This window comes from Populus euphratica, unplaced genomic scaffold, assembly GCF_000495115.2.
Source record: "Populus euphratica unplaced genomic scaffold, PopEup_1.0 scaffold399.1, whole genome shotgun sequence".
In the NCBI taxonomy this organism is placed as follows: Eukaryota; Viridiplantae; Streptophyta; class Magnoliopsida; order Malpighiales; family Salicaceae; genus Populus; species Populus euphratica.
In genome coordinates this window covers 88,380-101,994 of record NW_011500287.1, presented here as the reverse complement: position 1 = coordinate 101,994, position 13,615 = coordinate 88,380, and the positions used below count along the sequence as shown (strand labels likewise).

Below are 13,615 nucleotides of genomic sequence, written 5' to 3'. Positions count from 1 at the left end.
CTTTAACAAAAGAATATAAATAATGTAATAATTCAATGTGCAACCCATAATCATATATTAGAGTGTGTGTGTGTAATTATTAAAGTTTAAGAATACTTGTTAAATGAACATATGAACAAAATTAAGTGATAACAATGTGAGAGTTTGTACATCTGAATATTTCAAAAAGTATTTTGATAAACTTTGTTAAGAATGTTTACCAAGATGCGTCTCAAAAGTCATTTTAACCAAAAAACTCATTTACTTTGTCATCCTAGTAATAACAGTTTTGCAAATGATTTATGAAATAAAAAACATAATTAGTTAAAAATTTTTTAATATCAACTACTATTCTTTCGCCCAATTAAAACGAGACATTGTCCACAATGTTCTACGCCCAATCAAAACAAGACATTGTCCACAATGTTCTAAGATAGAAAAATAGAATATATAAGAAATCACCTAAAATATCAAATACTAACAAACCTTAAACAAGACTTAATTAATTTGAGTCATGTTCTAGAGGGGCTTTGGTGGAACCAAGACCATTAAACTAGGATTGGGAGAAGAAAACTAGATTCGATAGTTTGATCTTTTTTAACTCTTTTGATCATAACTGGAGCTACAGATCAAATTTTGATGTGATTTTAGTTGAGCTGAAAACAAGACTTCCACACCTTTTCAACGGTGTATGGCATGCCTTCTAATTCATTAAGATTAGAGAGAACCATCCGTTTTAAATTGGGTTTTTGCAGCTGCCAGATGGAATACGGAAACAACGAACTTGTTTTATTTAATTATTTGGGCTATCAAACTTTATTTATTTTAAGAGTAGACATTTTATTTGGATCTTAGACTTGTTTATTTTAATTAGTTTGGGCTAGTTTTAGCTTGGGTTGATTCTTATTTAAATTAGACTTATATGAGACTATTAGGGAAACTAGGGTTTTAATTTGGAGTTTAAATACTCTTTAAGAATAATTTTAGGGCAAACTTTTTATGATATTTTTAGTATTGTAGCCAACTTCTCAGTTGCTTAATCTTAGTTCTTAATTGAACTTTCACTTCTTCAAAGAATTGAGCATTTTTTATTATGAATTTATACTTTATTTCCTCGTCTCTAGATGTAGACATTGTGATCGAGTTGATTTACAGTCTTATTATTTTGAAGCAAGTTTTTTAATATGATAAGCTCATTCAAATCTCAATAAACTTAAATTAGATTAATCTTAAAGTTACAAAATTTATTAAATTTTGTTAGGATTGACATATATATAAAAACTATAATGACTAGTCTCAATCATAACCCAAAAACACATGTTTGACTTGCACTTTTCTAGACTTTCCACACCTTCATCATTACATTAATCAAGATGATAGAAGCCAAATCAATAAACATGATGTTCCTATCTAATTCCAATTGTATTTATTGTTTCTCCCCCCCCCCAGTTTCTCTCATTACAAAGCAAAAACTCATTCTTAATAGTTCGAAATCTAAGATTGTTGGTGTTCTCTCCTTTAACACTTACAGAACAAGACAAGCCTTCTTTTTTAGATGTTATTCGAATAACTTCTATAAAAATACCACAAAACACTGACCTAAGCGGAAAAATAAAGAAAAAAAAGCTAAAAAACAAAATCATTTAGTAGCAAAAACCCCTTCCAGCACAAAAAATATTATTAAAACATTTGCCTCTTACATTCTTTTGAACTTCTCATATACCTTAGACATCTAAACTAGCACTTGAAACCCACATCCTTTTTCTCTACCAGGCATCCCTCCCTTCCACATTGCCATTTCCAAAATAAAAGGAAATCCATCTCATTTCCCTCACAATCTCCTCGACCAGAATAGCCCTCACCCATCTATGACTAATTCAGCATTTTCTTTCATATCGAATTTTGATGTGATTTTAGTTGAGCTAGAAACAAGACTTTCATACCTTTCCAAAAGTATATATTACGCCTTCTAATTCATGAAGATCGGAGAGAACCATTCGTTTTAAATTAGGTTTTTGCTGCTACCAAACAGAATACGAAAAGAACAAACTTATCTTATTTATTTAGTTGGGCTATCAAACTTTATTTATTTTGAGAGTAGACATTTTATTTTGGTCTTAAACTTGTTTATTTTAATTAGTTTGTGCTAATTTTAGCTCGGTTTGATTATTACTTAAATTGGGCTTATGTGAAACCCATTAGAAAAATTAGGGTTTTGGTATGAAATTTAAATACTTTTTAGAAATAATTTTAGGGTAAACGTTTTATGATATTTTCAGTATTATAGCAAACTTTTTGGTTGTTCAATCTTGGTTCTTGAAATAATTTTAGGGTAAACTTTTTATGATATTTTCAGTATTATAGCAGACTTTTTGGTTGTTCAATCTTGGTTCTTGATTGAACTTTCAACTTTTCAAAGTATTGACCATTCTTTATTGTAAATTTATACTTCCTTTACTCGTCTTCAAATATCGGCATTATGATCAAGTTGATTTATAATCATGTTGTTTTAGAACAAGTTTTTTATTATGATAAGCTCATTCAAATCTTAACAAATTTAAATTATAATAACAATAACTAGTTTCAATCATAACCCAAAAACACATGTTTGACTTGCACTTTTTCAGGCTCTCCAACATCTTTTTCTTTATGTTAATCAAGATCATAGATGCCAAATCAATAGACATCCCCTAATCTAATTTCTCTGACTACACAGCAAAAACTCATTTTTAATAGTTTGAAATTTAAAATTGTTGAAATTCTCTTGTTAACAATTTCACAACAAGACAAGCCTTTTTCTTTAGATATTGTTCGAATAACACCTATAAAAATACCACAAAACACTGATCTAAATAAGGAAAAAAAAAAACTAAAACACAAAATCATTTAATCGTGAAAACCCCTTCCAGCACCCAAAAAGTTATTAAAACATTTGCCCTCTTGTATTCTTTTGTTCTCATACACACCAGACATCTAAACTAGCACTGGAAACCCACATCCCCTCTCTCTACCAGCATGCCTCCCTTCCACATTGCCACTTCCAAAATAAAAAGAAATCAATCTCATTTGCGTCACAATCTCCTCAGCCAGAACAGCACTCACCCATCTATGGCTGATTCAGCATTTTCTTTCACTGTCAAATCGCCAACCTCACAACTCACGGCATCACCATCACAGCCTGCAAGCTCCAGCCTTGACAGCCAACCACACCTGCAACAGCTCTCTCCTTCCCCACGGCAGTAAAGAAGCACCAACACAGTACCGACAACCACCTTTACATCCTAGCAGCCATCACCTCTGAAAACACCAATGACGTTAACTTTATTTATGGATCCTCAGCCTCCCTAGTGATTTAAAGCCCCATCTTTTCTACCACCTAAAGCAACAACAAATAAAGAAAAGAAAGGAAAAGTAAAGTTCTGAAAGCACTGAAACCCAAGGGACCAGGAGGACTCCATTGTGAACCGTTAGTGACAGTATAATTAAAAAGATGTTGGCCTGGAGAACGACCTTAACGACAGTAACAATTAATTCACTTCATAGCTGCAGGAAGTGTTGTCCTCATTTTGGACAGAAATAGTAGGCATTGTGCTCGCAGCAACAACCATGGGGTGCTCGAGTTCATGGGTTTTATTCTTTGAGTTTGAGAAGCTCTGGTGATGCGGCGTAACTGGAAGTGGTGTTAAAGACTAGTAGTGGTGGCTCCAACAACTTCTCCTAATAGTTATAGCAGCCAGTATTTGGAAGAAACATGAAAAACCGCAGCAACAGAAACAACTACTCCATGTGAGTTTTTGTTCATTTCTTAGTGTTAAATCCCTTTCATTCTTTTTTGTTTAAGTTGTCTTATTCTAACCTGGGATAACAACTCGTGATGGTGATATAATCTTTGGATTTTCTATAAGGTAATAATTTAGTAAACTCGTGAATTTCTAGGTCCTAAAAACATAAGTTTGGAATCTTATCAAATTAGCACAAGTATCTAGAGTTAGAGTTATTGGTTGTAAATGAATTTAAAAAAAATGTTTGTAATATTAAATGATATAAAGTTAAACTTGTAATTAAGAGTTATACTAAAAAAAGCATATATTATAACGAAATCTTCTTTCCAATTTCTAAACAAGATTTATTTAGAATAAAAATCATATTAATAGCTTATTTTTATTTAGAATTGAATGTAAAAGCAACATTTTTAAATGAAAATTTTACTGAAAAGATATATATGAATCAATTTGAAGATTTTTGTGATTACATAAATAACCATCTATTTTGTAAGCTAAAAAAATCTATATATAAACTAAAGCAAGCCTCCCAATAGTGGTATATTAAATTTTACTATGTTATAATCTCATACAATTTTATTAAAAATATTACTTGAAGGTTAGTGAGAGGGTTTACTATATATATAAATTATATTCTACTTGCAAGTAGTGATTTGAGTTTACTTAAGATAAAATAATTTCTTTGTTAAAGCTTTAATATAAAAGATTTTGATGAAGCCTCTTATATCATTGACATAGAGATTCACATAGATGGGTCTTAAAGAACATTAAAACTATTTTAAAATACCAATATTTAAAAGATTCTAAAACAATTTAGGATGTCAAATTATGCATTTTCAATAGTATCCATTGTCAACAAGAATAAATTTAAGTAGATTCAATAAACACAAAATATATTAGAAAAGGAGCATATGAGTAACATTCCACTATATATACATTTGCAGTTGATAATAATTTGATGTATGTACAAGAACATACAAGACTTAACTTGGAATTTATAATAAGAGTGTTAGAAAAGTTCCAAAATAATTTAGGAATTGACCATTGAAAAGTTGCTAAGAAAGTCATAAAATATATATAAGAAACCAAGAATTATAAGTTAATTTATATTAGTCACCTTGAGATGGTTGCTTATTTAAATAAGGAATTTTTTTTAGTTGTGTAAACATAAGAAAATCCACTTTTGATATATTTTTCTTCTTGCTTAAGAAGTTATATCTTAAAGAAATACTAAAAAATTATTGTTGCTTCATCTATTATAGAAGTAGAATTTATTGTATGCTATGACATAGGCAATCTAGTTAAAGAATTTTACTTTTGGTCTTAAATTGTTAATTCCATATCAAAACCAGTAAAGATATATTATGATAATTTAGTTGCAATTTTCTTCTTTAAAAATAATAAGATTGAAAGCTATAACAAATTTATTGATAAAAAGTATATCATTGTAAGAGAGAAAATGAAGAAACATATAATGCTTATTTAAGCATATTAACACTGAGTTAATGATTACAGATCCTATTACTAAAGCATTGTGGGTAAACACAACATAGAAATCATATAGATCATGTGAGTCTTGCTAACTCATTTGTTTGACTTCATGTTATTTTTGTTGATTGTTTAGATATTTTTTATATTATTCTTAAAAATTAAAGTAATGTTTTTATATTTATAAAGTTAGACTCAAATGACTTGTTAAAAGTTCATTCAAGAAGTTTATTTTTAAGATGCAATGTATTTAATATATTAAAGAAAATATTTAATTATAAAGTATAATTGTTATGATTCATATGTTATATTCTTTTCTATTTATGTTGGTATATATAATATTAGATTCAAATGACTTATTGAAATTTTATTTTATCATTAAGTGCTTATGTTTAGGATGTAATATATCGTGATACATAAAAGAAAATACTTGATTATATAATGTCACTGTTATGATTTATATATTGTATTCTTGATTTAAGTATGAGTGTTTCCACTTATTAAATATTTGAATTATATAAAGATATTGTTATTAATCAGATAATGTCATCTAAGTTAAGTAGAAGAACATTAAAAAATATATTTAAATTAACTTATATGTCATGTAGATTTTTAAATTAAGTAACAATTTATGTTTAGATTTCTAGCTAGAAGTTTATTCTTTATAGATTAATTTATCAACAAGGTATTTTGGCCTAAATAGGAGTCAAACTGAAAATTAATAAGCTTAGAAAGATATATGATAAAAAATAATTTTTAAAAAAAAATAGATAAAATTAATATACTTTAGAGGGATAAAATGAAAATTATCTTATTATTAATCATTTCTTGATTTTTTATCTATTAAGTAATAAGCTAAAGAGTGTAGGTAATTTACTGTTTACTCACGCCCAATGCATTATGGATTACAACAGTAATCCACAGTGCATTTATTTTATTTATTTTACTTTTTTTGAACTTTTCCTCTTTTTTTGGTTTATTTTTTATTTTTCAAAATTACTTTCCTTTTTTTTCCTCTAACTTTTCCTCTTTTTTTTTGTTTATTTTTTTAAAAATTATCTTTATCAATTTTATTTTTTTTAATATTGAACTAGTTAAAAATTTTATTTTGTAATTTTTTCTTTAAAATACTATGAATTACTATGATGTTTTTTTATGTGGTTTTTCTATTTTATTTTTTTATTTTTTAAAATTATTTTTATATTGACTCTATTATATTTTTAATTTTTACTATTTATCTAATATTAATTTATAATTATAATATTATTAAATATATTTATTTTATAAACTCATGGTAATGTAGAGGCATGGTATCTCGTACTTAGTATAAATTGATATCACGTAAATTCTAAAATGTAATTTTTTTAAATTATCATTTTATTTTTTATAATGATATTATTATTAGTTGTTGTTGATGACATCCCTATCGTGTCTATTGAGCACTTTTTAAGAATTTGTCTTTCATTAAGAATATACGTCATGAAATTTATTAATTGTTAAGAAATAAGCAAGACTCTGGCACAATGTTAATTTGGTCCAACACATTTTGTGGAGCGGGGATAAAAATCAATGAATAAAAAACAACGTGCACCGCTCTTATTTTTAACTCTTATATTTTATTTTAGATGTAATAGCAAAACACTTGCAAGTTCGCTTGACAATCTACGATGAAGGCCATGAAATTGGCATATAAATATAGAACGGGACAAGACAATCCATTTATTGGCTAATCACTTGATCTAGTGAATCAATTAAATTAAATTTTTTTATTAGTTTTTTTATCTTATTTAAATTGATATAGTTATGGAATCTACCTGCTAACCGATTTAAATTTAATAATTATGGCTAAAATCAATTAAAACTTGATATCATAAGCTTTAATTTAAAAGAAATATAACTTTTTTTAGAGAGGTCATTTTAGAGGGGCAAAGGAAAGAGGAAAAACTTGTATAAATAAATATTAAATTGTTTTAATAACTATTAATTATTAAAGAGTGAGTCTACTAGTAGTTTCGTACTAACTATCTGGAAGTGTCCACCTTCATAAATAACCCTGAAAATGACAGGCTGTTAAAGGAGAGATTGCGCTCCTCCAGTGCATACATTGTGCTTTGATCGTTCTACTTTTCATGTATTTTTATTTTTATCGTTTCAAGCTGTTCTTGCATCTGTTTTATTATGAAAATATTATTTTTGTAAAATATAATTATAGGGTTAACTGAAGAACAATTCTAAGAATAAATTGATACAAAAAAAAAGATGGTTTTTTTTTTAAATTATTGGCACAATTCATGGGACACATCTATCAACACTTCGATTATAAAACTTTATTTTTTTTACATATTAATTTAATTGTCAAAACCTTTTCAACTATCAAAAAATTCAATTTTGATTATTAATTTTTTATTTTTTTAAAATAAAACTAAATAAAGTTGGTTTTCAACTTTAATGATACCAAAATAATAAATTAAGATTTAAAATTTTAATTTTGGATTCTTAAAACGATTTGCAAGTAAAAAACATGTTTAAAATTTAATTTTTTTATTTTTTACTTTAAATTAATATTTTTTATATTTATAGATTATTTTAATATATTAATATCAAAAATAATTTTTTTAAAATAAAAAAATATAATTTTAAATAAAAAATATTTTAAAAAATAATTAAAACACGTTAACTTGTATGACGGGGTGCTGCTGCTAGTTGTTATTACTGCACATGTTAAATGGGCCCACACTCCATTTCACGTGTCCTGTTTTTTGTTAGCTTCTTCTTTTCTCCTTACTTTATCATCTGCTCACTCGAAGTCAGTCACTCTCTTTCTCTACACAGCCAAAACATACTCTCAAGAGTGACCAAAACACACTAACCGAAGAAAAAGAAAGATCTTTAGATCTGGAAGTAACGGACCCTCTTCAACAGCTCTAGTATTCTTGAAGGACGATCTGGGTAGGCGTTGCTATTTTGTGCTGTTTTTCTCGTGTATGTCTTTGTTTTCTTGGATTATCAAGAGATCTAAGTGGATTTGAACATGTTCTTGCTCTTCATTTAGTGAATGTAGGTTCTTTCAGTTAAGAACTGTTGGTGCATTTTTGTTGAAATCAACCATTTTTAAGCTTGAGAGCTTGTTCATTTTTCTGTTTTTTTCTCAATTATTGAGGAGGTTGAGATATCTAGATTTGTTTCAATAAGTTGTTTAAACGAGTAGTTCTTAGTTCATTAAAATGAGGCTTTGTTTGGTTTCTGAGAAAATGCGAGGCAGATGCAAGTGAGTTAAATGGTATGCATTTAAGTTTCTTTTAATAAAATAGGTAGAATGGCTTTGTTTGGTTTCTGAGAAAATGTGAGGCACATGCAAGTGAGTTAAAAGGTATACATTTAACTTTCTTCTAATTAAATAGGTTGGCTGCTTAGAATGTGGCAAACAAGACACAGAAAAAAAATGCTTCTTAATTTTTAAGTTTCAGTAGAGTATATGCTGTTCGGTTTTCCTAATAAAGTGGTGAAGGGAAAGACATTAAGATTGTATTTAGCTAGAAGGTTATATATATATATATTCCATATTTACTCCTGATTAGTTGTCTATCCTTGCAGTTGTGTATTTTTACTTGTCTGGTGAAAGTACTTCTCTTGCTGGTCAATAAGGTATGTTGCTTCACTCTCCGTTCTTGGTTTTAGTTTACATCTCTAAGCATATAGGATGCATCATGGTCCTGTCCAAGGATTACTGAATGTCTTTTGAATGAATGTTTCATGTGGTTGACGCTAGGTTGCAAGGTAACGGGAATGGCAGTCACAGATGCCCAAAACCCTCTCCTTGGAGAAACAACTTGTGGTACTTTACTGCAAAAGCTCCAGGTATTTCATTTTATTGATTGTTCATGTGTATGGCGTGAAGAAATTACAAATTATTGAACCCTGATGTGGTGTAGGAAATCTGGGATGAGGTTGGTGAAAGTGACGAGGATCGGGACAAGATGCTCATTCAAATAGAACAAGAGTGCTTGGATGTGTATAAGAAGAAAGTTGAGCAGGCTACCAAGTCAAGGGCCCAGCTTCTTGAGGCCTTATCAGATGCCAGAATTGAACTTGCACGTCTTCTATCAGCACTTGGAGAAAAATGTTTTGCAGGATTTGTGAGTAGTTTACACAACTTAGTCTTGTATATCCTGCTTAAGCATCTGTGAAAAGTGTTATGGTGATGTGTCGATGCAAAACTCTTTTTATGGTTAATTGACAGTGAAAAAAAATGGACTCCTCATGGATTCCTTTGGTTTTAATTGCAGCCTGAGAAGGCTTCAGGAACAATCAAGGAACAACTTGCAGCTATAGCACCAATACTCGAACAGCTGTGGGAACAAAAAGCAGAGAGAGTAAAGGAGTTTTCTGATGTACAGACACAGATTCAAAAAATCTGTGGTGAAATTGCTGGGAACTTAAATATCAACGACAATCCTACAGTTGATGATGCTGATTTATCCCTAAAGAAGTTAGATGAATATCATGCCCAGCTTCAAGAGCTACAAAAGGAAAAGGTAAATCTCTTCATCCTGGTAATGGTGCATCAGATAATTTCTAGCTTTCTAGATATGTCAAGTTAATCACTAACTGCTTATTTTACTTTGTAGAGTGATAGGTTGCACAAGGTCCTTGAATTTGTGAGCTGTGTGCATGATCTCTGTGCTGTCCTTGGGATGGACTTTTTCAGTACTGTAACTGATGTTCATCCAAGCTTAAATGACTCGACTGGCATGCAAAGCATTAGCAATGATACATTAGCAAGGCTGGCTAAGACAGTCTTAGCATTAAAAGAAGAAAAGAAGCAGAGGCTTCATAAGGCAAGTCCTTTGCATTTCAGTATTGGCTGCTATGGAAAGAAGAGTACGTTTTCCTTGTTACGTTTCCAGAAAAAACTAAAGCTTTTGTGCTAATTGAAGGCTTTTACCAGATACTGATCCTCTATCCTCTAGATCAATCCATAGCATAAAAGTATGTTCTGTGATGAAGAAATGGAACAGGAATTTGCTCAACTATCCTCTAGATCAATCCATAGCATAAAAGTATGTTCTGTGATGAAGAAATGGAACAGGAATTTGCTCAACTATAAACAGAAAAAAGATCAGTTATGTTTTATCAGGATCCTCTTTCCACAAGGCTAGTTTTTCTGTTGTTAAATAAGTTTATTAGATACATATCTTCCAACAAGAAAAACACTTCAGCAAATGGAACAGGAATTTGCTCAACTTTAAACAGAAAAAAGATCAGTCATGTTTTATCAGGATCCTCTTTCCACAAGGTAGTTTTTCTGTTGTTAAATAAGTTTATCTTGTAATTCAGATACATATCTTCCAACAAGAAAAACATTTGCATTAGATTTCTGTTGGCATCTTCAAAGCATATGAAACAAGCATTGTTTCCTGTTGATTTGTACTTTACACACACACACACAGAGCACCAGTATAATTTGTATCACATCCAAAGGGGACAAACTGTAAGGTTTCTGTTGTAAAATATAGTGCAATGTTGGATGTTTTTCTGTGTGTGCTTAAATTGAACCAAATCCTTCTGTTGAGATTCAACATATCTTTAATTTGTATCTTCCCACTACAGCTTCAAGAGCTGGCAAATCAGCTCATGGACCTATGGAATCTGATGGATACTCCCATGGAAGAAAGGAAATTGTTTGACCATGTTACCCGTAACATGTTGGCTTCAGTTGATGAAGTGACTGTTCCCAAAGCTCTGGCCCTGGATCTAATTGAGCAGGTATTTGGATTCTGCAAGTAAATATACCTACAAGTTTAAATAAGCTGTGAAAGCTATATACTTTTTGTGGTGAAAACTGTGAAAGCTGTATACTGACTTTACTATTATTTGGTTTTAAGGCTGAGGTTGAGGTTGAAAGGCTTGATCTGCTAAAAGCCAGCAGGATGAAAGAAATTGCCTTTAAAAAGCAAGCAGAGCTTGAAGAGATATATGCCCATGCTCATGTAGAGATAGCCCCGGATGTTGCTCGAGAAAAAATTATGGCACTAATTGATTCTGGAAATGTTGAGCCTGCTGAATTACTGGCTGACATGGACAATCAGATATCAAGAGCCAAAGAAGAAGGTCTAAGCAGAAAAGAAATTTTGGATAAGGTTGAGAAATGGATGTCAGCATGCGAGGAAGAGAGTTGGCTAGAAGATTATAATCGGGTACTATTATCTCCCCCCCTCGCTCTCCTTTTATGTATGTATAGCGTCAATCTGCTGTTTTGATAATTTCAATGCTCTTTTCCTAGAGATCTCTCTGCTCCTGGGTCCTGTAAGAAATTCCTGCATCAGGAGCTGATATATAGATCCCCTTTTATTTGGGAAATATTTATTTATTTTTTCTTACCCTTGTTTTCTTCAGAAGATAATAGGTTTAAGTGAGTGATCTTGCTTGCTGATGTTTTTGTTTATCTAATTCTGTACTTGCGTTTGCCTAGTAATTATCTTTGTTCCTGGTTTTCTCTGGCAGATAATAGGTTTATGCGAGTGATCTTGCATGATCTTGCTTGCCAATGATTTTATGTTATGTAATTGTGTATTCCACATTTGCCTAGTAACAGGATGTCTGTGTCATTGACATTATATGACTGGAAAAATTCTGAGTCTGAATGGTAAATGATGAAGTAAATATAGTGAAAATATTGATAGATCAAACGAGATGTTCTAAAAGCAGATGAAATTATTTGTACCACAACTGATTTGATGGTTTATGGTTTAACTTAAATGGCACTGTGTTGCTGAAACAGGATGAAAACAGGTACAATGCCAGCAGAGGTGCACATTTGAATCTCAAGCGTGCAGAGAAAGCCCGGATTCTGGTTAACAAAATTCCAGGTATCTGTAGAATCAGGGAAACACAGAGATGGCACAATCAACATCATTTCTTCTCTTTTTGAACTGTTCTATGTTGATGCGTTGGAATCTGCATCCAGAGATTTAATTGGTTTTGTTGGCCATGTAGCCTTGGTTGACACCTTGGTTGCTAAAACTCGGGCTTGGGAAGAAGATCGTGGCATACAGTTCGCATATGATGGTGTCCCTCTCCTTGCCATGCTAGATGAATATGCCATGCTCAGGCAGGAAAGAGAAGAAGAGAAACAAAGGATGAGGGTGAGTTCCAATTTAGTGATTATTACATGTTCAAGCACATGCATGCATTTAAACCACATTGTGGTTACTTTATTGTGGTCTAGAGTGAGCTTTGTTCAATCTTCTACCTTGCTAAAAGTAGACTGTTATGACAGGATCAGAAGAAGTTCCATGAGCAGCAAAGCACAGAACAAGAAGCCAGTTTTGGGTCCAGACCTAGTCCTGCTCGACAAGTTAGCACAAAGAAGGTGGCTGGTTCTCGTGCAAATGGTGGCGCTAATGGAACTCCCAGCAGGCGGTTATCTCTAAATGCTCATCAAAATGGGAGCAGGTCTGCAACTAAAGATGGAAGGAGGGACAATAGGCTATCTGGTCCTGCTGGTCCTGTTAACTATGTTTCTATATCGAAAGATGATGCTGCCTCCCATGTTTCTGGCACTGACACTGCTACTGCTTCACCGTGATAAAGTAAGAGACATGTAGGTTTACATCCTTGATATATTATTGCTGTTTCTAGGAGCTTGTTGTAGTCTAATAGATGTGAAAACTGAGTAAGTGGAGAGTAAACTGTTTTTAGTTGTGTATCTTAAACTGGCATCTTGAAGCTGTTCCAATCCTTTATGCTCATATCTTGGAACGATTTTTTTGTTGTAGTGCCTGGTTGCTCAACGCTTAGCATCATCTATTGCCAGACCGGCTAATGAACGCTCTACTAGAACGGATAAACCATGAGATTTGAACTGTGAAATGTAGGGATGACAGTTAATCAAGTAATACTCTAAAAGGTGTTTGGAAAATATTATTCACCTACAAACAAATCACTGTTGATTACTAAAGTGATTTGTTTTTCTTAGTCCTTTTTTATTGTATTTTTATAGGCTTAAATTGATGGTAAAAAGATAAGAGGAATATGTGGCAAAAAGATATGATTTTGTTAAAATTAGGGTATTACACTTTAATCCTTTAATTTTTTAGATTATTAGTTTTTAGTATCTAATAATTTATGAAATTTAATTTTAATTTCAAATTTTATGTTTTTTTTTCTCTGTTAATGATTCGAGAGAGAAGCAAGAATGGTTGGATTTGGACGGTAGAAAAAGAAAATCTCAATTGAAACCAATTCTAACAATGAAAACAAGATATTTTGGTTTGAATAGTTTTTTATTTTTACAAGTGTAGACAAGATTTTAAAAAAAAAAAATTGTTTGAATTGATGGATTTAAACTCGAAAAGAATTTTAAT

General features: G+C 31.0%; 1 protein-coding gene across 1 annotated transcript; it reads left to right on the top strand.

Annotated features, from left to right (window-relative positions):
* Window positions 1-8,051: 8,051 nt before the first annotated feature.
* On the top strand, window positions 8,052-13,026 carry LOC105113224 (65-kDa microtubule-associated protein 1-like). The gene is made up of 11 exons (XM_011009311.1): window positions 8,052-8,198; window positions 8,844-8,894; window positions 9,019-9,107; window positions 9,182-9,385; window positions 9,536-9,784; window positions 9,878-10,087; window positions 10,860-11,015; window positions 11,135-11,446; window positions 12,031-12,118; window positions 12,246-12,394; window positions 12,529-13,026. The coding sequence occupies exons 3-11, from the start codon at window positions 9,036-9,038 to the stop codon at window positions 12,835-12,837; spliced, it is 1,749 nt and encodes a 582-aa protein (XP_011007613.1). The 5' UTR covers window positions 8,052-8,198; window positions 8,844-8,894; window positions 9,019-9,035; the 3' UTR covers window positions 12,838-13,026.
* The last annotated feature ends 589 nt before the right edge of the window (window positions 13,027-13,615 follow it).

Excerpts from the sequence above, each read along its gene's own strand:
- LOC105113224 (XM_011009311.1), top strand. The coding sequence starts at position 9,036 with ATGGCAGTCACAGATGCCCAAAACCCTCTCCTTGGAGAAACAACTTGT. Across the intron at positions 9,785-9,877 it reads AAGAGCTACAAAAGGAAAAG|AGTGATAGGTTGCACAAGGT; the intron begins GTAAATCTCTTC and ends TTTACTTTGTAG. Across the intron at positions 12,395-12,528 it reads AAGAGAAACAAAGGATGAGG|GATCAGAAGAAGTTCCATGA; the intron begins GTGAGTTCCAAT and ends CTGTTATGACAG.